The 8,265-nt window shown below is 27.6% G+C and overlaps 2 protein-coding genes across 3 annotated transcripts in view; both read left to right on the forward strand.

Annotated features, from left to right (window-relative positions):
- The window catches only part of LOC117174220 (DENN domain-containing protein 1A), a 45,191-nt gene that overhangs the window by 34,186 nt on the left and 2,740 nt on the right, over nucleotides 1–8,265 (forward strand). The window lies entirely within an intron of this gene.
- Nucleotides 1,586–2,478, forward strand: LOC117174221 (DNA-directed RNA polymerases I, II, and III subunit RPABC3). Its single transcript, XM_033363093.1, has one exon. It carries the CDS (start codon nucleotides 1,775–1,777, stop codon nucleotides 2,228–2,230), a length of 456 nt encoding a protein of 151 aa, XP_033218984.1. The 5' UTR covers nucleotides 1,586–1,774; the 3' UTR covers nucleotides 2,231–2,478.

Below are 8,265 nucleotides of genomic sequence, written 5' to 3' on the forward strand. Positions count from 1 at the left end.
ACACGAAAATACGAACCCTGGCGGCCACTAGACGAGGCTCTAGAGGGTTCGTATTTTCGTGTACAACGTTACCAGCTGATGCCGATGGAATTGATAGTTGAAATATATTTTTTTTACATCATTTATTATTAAGTTTTGTACTTAAACGTAGTTTTCTTTCGGCTCTTGCATTTCTCAAAGTTTGAGACCGATATTTTATGTATAAAAAAAAGTTCGAACGTTTAAAAAATGTCGTGGTTCAGAAAAAAGATGAAATAATTTTCCGTGAAGTTCCTACCAAAATACTGTACCTAAATGTACTTTATTGTACTCTACTATATTTTCCAAAGTTTCAGCTCGATATTTTATTTATAAAAAAAGTTCTTAGGTTCAAAAAAACATTCAGCGAACTGAAAAAGGGAGGTCGGTAATATAGGTATTTAGCTGTGTCACATGCCCTTAATGTAAATGCTTTTGTTTTCACGCCCCTGAGTGACCACCGCACACCGCATGCAGCTCCTGTTACGCCTACCTACGGTGCGGCGTAAATTCTCGAAACGACTATAGCAGGGCGCCCTATCTAAGAGTTTCACTGTATACTTGAATTTTCAACTAAAAATTTTTTTTTTATTAAAAATGAAATCGTTTAATTTTCAATTAAAAAAGTAATTTTGAACCAAACAACAAAAATGTTTCAACAAAAATAAAATTAATTTTTAACTAAAAAGACGTTTTTCAACCATTTTTAACTGAAAATTTTAGTATGTAGTTAAGTTTTCAGTTAAAAAAAAAAAAACAGTCATTTGTAATAAAAAAAACAATTTTTTAATAAAATAGTTAAATGTTAAAAAAATGGATCTTCTACTAAAATAGATGAATTTTTAAAGAACTAGAATAATTTTCTACCAAAATTTTCAACACAATCAATAAATATTTAATCGTTTTTCCAGCGAGAAGATTAATATTCTACCAAAAAGGGCCAATTTTCATCTAAAAAAAATTAATTTTTAACAACAAAAAATTTCCATGAAAAATTTAAATTTTTGATAAAACATTAGAATAGCGGTTTCTTCAGTATGATAATTTAAAATAAAAAATTTTTTTTTAATTCGATGAATTCTAAATGAAAAAGATGGGGAAACAGCATTTTTAGATCGTATTATCACTTTGTTTATGAAAGAAACAAGCTGAGATGTACCTTGCGTACCTGGCTGAGAATATAACAAAAGGGACAAAAAGATTTTTGCACAAAAAAAACACTTGCTATAGACTGGTCATATAAGTAGAGGGATGTCACATCTCGAACCCCTTTTCCAGCTTGCCCTTAAAAAAAAACACTTGCCAGCAACTGGTCACAGAAGAGTTTTACCCAATTTTTAACCAAAACAAATGAATTTTCAATGAAAAGAGATGAATTTTCAACCAAATTGTTGTTTTTTAAAATTAAAAAACATCTATTTCAATCCTAAGTGGCTTTTTCAATCTCCCCTACCAAAGATACCATATCTTATTATCTTTGACCCTACTTATTTGACCCTCCGCGTGAAGACATCTTTCCAAATGACGTCACAACTCACAACTTGAAATACCTATGCGACACATGCGCAATGCGGTTTGGAGCTAACCTAACCTCGAACCACATGTCCAATTATTGGAGCATTGTAGTGCGAAGAGCCAACATTATTGTTGGCTTATTACAATCTCTTTTTTTGGCGTAAAATTGGAGAGGAATAGGAAATTCCGTTTCTAGTGAAACTACGAACAGTGACAGTGTGAAATCAAGAAATAGTTCGAAATGGCGGGTGTTTTGTTCGAGGACATTTTCAATGTAAAAGACATTGATGCAGAGGGAAAAAAATTCGACAGAGTGAGTCGATTACATTGCGAGTCCGAATCCTTCAAAATGGACCTTATTCTGGATATCAACAGCTGGCTCTACCCCATGGAACTGAGTGACAAATTCCGACTGGTTCTAGCAACAACTCTGCGTGAAGATGGCTACCCGGACGGGGGTGAGTGGAATGCTGTTGAATTGGACGGTGGCTCACGAGCTGATAGTTTCGAATACGTAATGTCTGGCAAGGTGTACCGAATCGAGGGTGACGAGGCCAACAAGGAACCCAGCTGTAGGCTCTCTGCTTATGTGTCCTTCGGAGGTTTACTGATGCGACTTCAGGGTGACTCCAATAATTTACACGGCTTCGAGATCGATCAACACATGTACCTGCTTATGAAGAAGCTCGCCTTTTAATATCAAGATCATCAAGAAAATATGTTGTAAGGTTCGAAGGTTCATGCGTTCTTGACACTAAGAAGTTTAAGAAGATTTAAGAGAATAATTTGATCAGTAAGTTATCTTAAGCAAGAATTTATTTATCAGTTTAATTAAAAGCAGAAGTTGAAACGTTTCTAAAAGTATCCACAACTCAGCAAAATATAATATTCTTCAGTATTATAAATATAATTACAAATTTTTCATGAAAATTTTTTTGTAAAAAAGAATGAAGCGCTTGTAACTCTGAACCAATTTGTATGTTTATATGTAATTAGTAATAAATACAGTTATTATATTACTTTATGCATTGGTTATTTTGTTGTATTAGAACTATGTGAATAATCTCAAGTGTGGCTCATTAGACGGATAACAGTATTATTTTTTTATTTTTTGTTCAGAAATCATCTCTTTGTAACAAATGCTATTTTTTGATTGAAAATGTAACTATTTTCTTAAAAAGACATATTTTATGGTCGAAAATGTAGCTTTTTGTTGAACATTCGTCTTTATTTTTGATAGAAAGTGGGTCCCTCTGAACTAGAAATTCATATTTTTAGGTAGGAAATTCATCTTTCTTAAATGATAATTCACATTTCATGGTGCAAAATTAACTTTTTGGTTGAAAATTCAACTATTTTGTTGAAAGTTTGTACCTGTTCCTTGAAAAGTTCTACTATTTAATTGAATTCATATTTCTTGGGTGAAAATAATTTTTTTTATAATTCGTCGTTTTGAGTTGTATTTAACGGTTTTTGATTTAGAAATAAGGTTTTTTTTCATTGCAATATTAATTATTAAATTTGTTGTTAAAAGTTCCTCATTTTTGGTGGAATTTAACTGCTTTTGATTTAAATTTATAAAAATTGCAGTTGAAATTTTAACTATTATATTTTTTATTGAAAATTCGTCTTTTTTGGTTAAAAGTTCAACTAGGTTCTTGGTTGAAATTTGTACTACATTATTAAAATTTATTTTTTGGTTAAAAAAAAACAACTTTTTAACGGGAAATTCTACTATTTGAATTGTTTAAAATTCTCGTTTGAATTCAACTACTTGGTTGAAACTGGAACTACCTCGTTAAAAATTTTTTTTTTGTGGGTGAAGAATTATCTGTTTTATTGAAAATACGTTTTTTTGGTTGAAAAATATATCTCCTTTCAATTATTTCAAGTAGTTTGTTGTAATTGGTAGAATTCAACTTCATATGATTTCAAATTAAAATCTTTTTGGTCGAGATATAAATTATTATAATTTTTTATTCAAAATTCTACTACTTCGTTGAATGTTTAACTAATTCGTTAAAAATTCATTCCTTGACTGAAGATTCATCTATTTGGTTGAAAATGTAACTGGTTCATTGAAAATTTTGGTTTCAAAATTAATTTTTTGAACGAAAAGTTCTGAGGTTTAAAAATGGTTAATAATTCGCCGTTTTGGTAAAATTTTCATTGTATTTCGATGTACCATAAGTTCTGACCATTCGAATGAACGGAATGTATTTTCCCAATTCTATTTCATCTAGAAATATTGTTCCCACTTTAAATAAAAATATGCATTATAAGTTTCTTTTATAAAACAATTATTTAAAATTTTCGTTAAATTAATTTGTTAAAACATTTTTTTATTGAAGATTAATCTTTTTGGTTGCAAGTTTCACTATTTTATTGGAAATTCTTTAATTTTTTTTTATTGAAAATAAATGAAAATTGAAAAAAACTGTTTTTGACATGAAATAACGAGTTTAAAGTATCAAATATTACATTTTTTGCTGACATGAGAATTCATCTTTGTTGGTTGAAAAAAAAAATTTGTTCTTGAAAATTCAACTTTTCTGGTTTAAAATTGAACTGTCTTCTAAAAACATCGTGCTTTCGGCATGAAAATTCAAGTAATTGGTTGAAAATGCAACTGTTTTTGGTTTTAGTTTAATCTTGTTTCTTTTTTTTTTAATTGAAAATTCGACAATTTTGTTAAAAATTCAACGATTTTGTTGAATATTCGTCTCTTATTTGAAAGGTCAAATTTTCGGTTAAAACTGATTTTTTTTCTTATGAAAATTCATCTTTTCTAGTTTCAAAGTCGAAATTTATTGAAAATGCTAAATCTTTCGACTGGAACTCTTAGAAACTTTAAGGGGTTACATATTGATTTCAATATGGTGTCTAACTTATTAATAAAAATATTTTGTTGTCTTATTATTCCTCTATTTTAGTGAAAAATGACAGTATTTTTCACATTTTGAGATAATTTGGGTGGTGAAGTATGTAATTTGTAATATTATAACATTTTAAGACCCACTTGTGGGACCCCATAAGAGATGTTTTGCGGCTACTTGAGTTATAACATTTTACAGTATTAACAATTCTAATTTTGAGACACGGCTTGATATTACCCGTTTTTTCTGAAAATTGAAGAAAGTAATTTTGTTGAAATTTCGAACAAAACTATGAGGTAAGAGTAAAAAAATCTAATTTTGAAAAAGGGCCGCCATATTGCATCAGCTTGTTGATAAATTTATAAAAAGTTTCTAGCTCCATTTTTTGAGATATTGCGAACCTTTCGTCATTCAAAGAACCCTGTTAGATTACATTGGTTAATTTTTCTGGTGGATCGGATTCCACCTTATTCCTTAAAAGAATGGTTTGATTTTGGAAATCTTGACCGGGAGATTTGCATTGTGTCTACCCTACCTGGAAAACCTGAAATTGTTGCAATATAAAATATAATCACAATTTTTTTTCTCTATTGACTGAAAAATCGTTGTTGGTTGAAAATTCAACTGATGTTAAAAAGTCGTATTTTTATCTGAACTTCAACTATTCCAGTTGAAGATTCATAATTTTATTTGAAAATTCATTAGTTGGGTTGAAAATTAATTTTTTAACTGAAAATTTATTTATTCCTTTGTTGATTGTAAAGTTGTGTTTTTATTTTACAATTCAAATATTTGTTTGTGAATTTGTATTTTTTATTTGAAAATTCAACTGTTTCGTTGCAAATTCCTATATTTGATTGAAAAATTAAAAAAAAAATTTTTTTAATAGAGCTACTTGGTTGAACTTGTTTGTTAAAAATTCATCTTTTTCTTTTAAAATTCATCTATTGAACATGTGTATTTTTTGTGGAAAGTCAATTTTTTAACTGCAAATTTAACTATTCCATTTTTGGTTGAAAATCTATCTTTTTGAGTTCAAAATTCAACTATTTGATTGAAAATTATCTTTTATAGTTGATCATCCAACTTTTGGGTTAAAAGTTCAATTATTTGGTTAAAAATTCATCTTTCTTGTTGCAAATACAATATTGAAACTTGAAAAGTTAGGAATTAGAGCCGTTTAAATTGGATTTATCAAAGCATTCATATTAATTTTACCCAAATGTGCACTGAATTCTAAGTAGAAGAAGGTCAAATAAAAATTTGTGTGAATTATTATGCAAATGCATGGACTTTAGTGACAAACCAATAAACAATAATATCTTGTTGTATAATGTGTGAAAGCTTTTTAAATTAACCATATTAATTGAATCCCTAGAATCAGGTGAAAAAAAACATTATTTATAATAAATTCACGATACTTTATACATGTCCCGAGTCGATTGTTTAAAAAAAACGAAATATTAAAATGGCACCTTACTATGAAAAAATTATACCTGGAAAAACCCTGGAATTGTCAAGGCATTTTTTTCCAAGATTTGTGTAGACACTCTGGATTTAGTGTATCGGAATATTTGAAAATCATCATTTAAAGACTCATTACTGGCGGTAGTGTGTAACTAAAAAACTGTAAGGCTATGAAAAATGTTATGTTTTAAATGAAATTGGCGATGAATTCTCACTGATGAAGATTATTCTGTTCAAATAGTCTATTCTAATAAAAGAAAGATAAAACCCAGAATATTAAAGTAGATTATTTTGCAGACTTTCTATTTATTTTACTTTTTATCTGATTATATTTTAATTTCCTTGTTTTGAGAATTTCAGTTAGAGATTTGCTAGATTAGATGAAATATTTTACTTCGATCTAAGATTGCAAAATAATGAAATATCGTAAATAACGTAGAGGAATTAAATGTGGATCAGTGGTATTTCTTTGATAAATAGGATTTCCTGCTTGAAAAAAATATAAATCAAAGACGTAGAGAAGAACTAATCCACATTTGGTTTTCTCTGCCTTAGGGATCATCCATAAACTACTTTACCGCTTTTGGGCAATTTTTGACCGCCCCCCCCCCCCCCCCCCCCCCCCCCCTCCATATATAAAACCCAATTTTACGTTTACACTATTTTTTTGTGTTCATAGAGAGTCAAGATGCTAATATGCCTATATTGCTTACGTGAATGTGTGGTTAATTATAAACTTCGGTAATAAATCAACAATTATATTGAAAAAGTGGTTTTCTGAGTACGTGTTTAAATGTGACTAATTGAATTTAATGTGACAATCCGAGGATTATTACATTTTTAACTATAAAAGATAAATTTTTAATAAAAATTGAATAGTTGTACTTTTAATTAAAACAAACTATTTAAAAAGAAACGAATTTTCTACCAAATAGTTGATATTGGCGAATTTACAACAAAGTACTAGAACTCTCAACGCAAAAGTTGAATTTTAAATTAAATTAGATTTATTTTCAATAAAAAAATGCATTTTTTCAAACTAGTTCAATTTTAACGAAAAATTGAGTTTTTACATAAAATGAACCATTTTCGACCAAAATGGAATAGTTAGATTTTCAGTTACAATTTACAAAATTTTCAATAAAACAATTCAATTTCCAACCAGAGATGAATTTTTTACTAAAAATTTGAATTGTCGACTAAAAAATGCATTTTTAAGACAGCCCTTGAACTTGAATTTTGTACCGAAAAAACGAATTTAAAAAAAATTCAAGAGTTCTATACAAAAAGTTGAAGTTTCAATTAACAAAGAGGTATTTTTAATTAAAAAGATTATTTTACTACTCGAAAATACTACTTTTCAATCAAATTCAAGAATCGTCAACCAAAAAGTTGAATTTTCAATTAAATCAACAAATTTAAACAAAAAGATTCATTTACTACAAAAAAGACGAATTTTGCATAAATTTCAAGAGTTCTCAATCAAAAAGTTGAATTTTCAACTGTAAAATATAGATTTTTAAACATAAAGATTAAACAAAAATATTAATTTACTACCCTAAAAAGACGAATTTTCAATAAAATGCAAGAATTCTGAACCAAAAAGTCGAATTTTTATGAAAGAGAAATTTTTTAAAATTTCTTAGAAAGTAGTTCTACTTTAAAACCTAGTTAAATTTTTAACAAAAAAAAAAACATTTTTAAGCAAAAAGATTAATTTACTACCAAAAAAGACGAATATTTAAAAAAATTAAAGAATTCTCAACCAAAAATTTGAATTTTCAACTAAAAAGGAAGAATTTTTATACAAAAAAATTAATTTACCTCAAAAAAGACAAATTTTCAAAAAAAATTAATAATTCTTAATCAAAAAGTTGATCTTTCAATTAAAAAAGAATTTTTGAACAAAAATATTAATTTAATACCAAAAAAGAAGAATTTTCAATAAAATGCAAGAATTCTCAACCAAAAAGTTGAATTTTTATAAAAGAAAAAAATATTGAAGAAAGGTGTTCTACTTTAAAACCTAGTTGTTAAATTTTTAACAAAAAAAAAAACATTTTTGGGTAAAAAGATTAATTTACTGTTAAGAAGACGAAATTTCAATAAAATTCAAGAATTCTCAACCAAAAAGTTGAATTTTCAACTAAAATGGAAGAACTTTTAAAAAAAGGATTAATTTACGAACAAAAAGACGACTTTTCAATCAAATTAAAAAATTCTCAACAAAAAAGTTGACTTTTTAACTAAAAACGATGGATTTTTAAACAGAAAGATTAATTTACTACAAAAAAGCCGAATTTGTAACAAAATGCAAGAATTTTAAACCAAAAAGTTGAGTTTTCAACTTAAAAAGAATTCTTAACCAAAAAGTTGATCTTTCAACTAA

This window comes from Belonocnema kinseyi, chromosome 6, assembly GCF_010883055.1.
Source record: "Belonocnema kinseyi isolate 2016_QV_RU_SX_M_011 chromosome 6, B_treatae_v1, whole genome shotgun sequence".
In the NCBI taxonomy this organism is placed as follows: domain Eukaryota; kingdom Metazoa; phylum Arthropoda; class Insecta; order Hymenoptera; family Cynipidae; genus Belonocnema; species Belonocnema kinseyi.

Excerpts from the sequence above, each read along its gene's own strand:
- LOC117174221 (XM_033363093.1), top strand. The coding sequence starts at position 1,775 with ATGGCGGGTGTTTTGTTCGAGGACATTTTCAATGTAAAAGACATTGAT.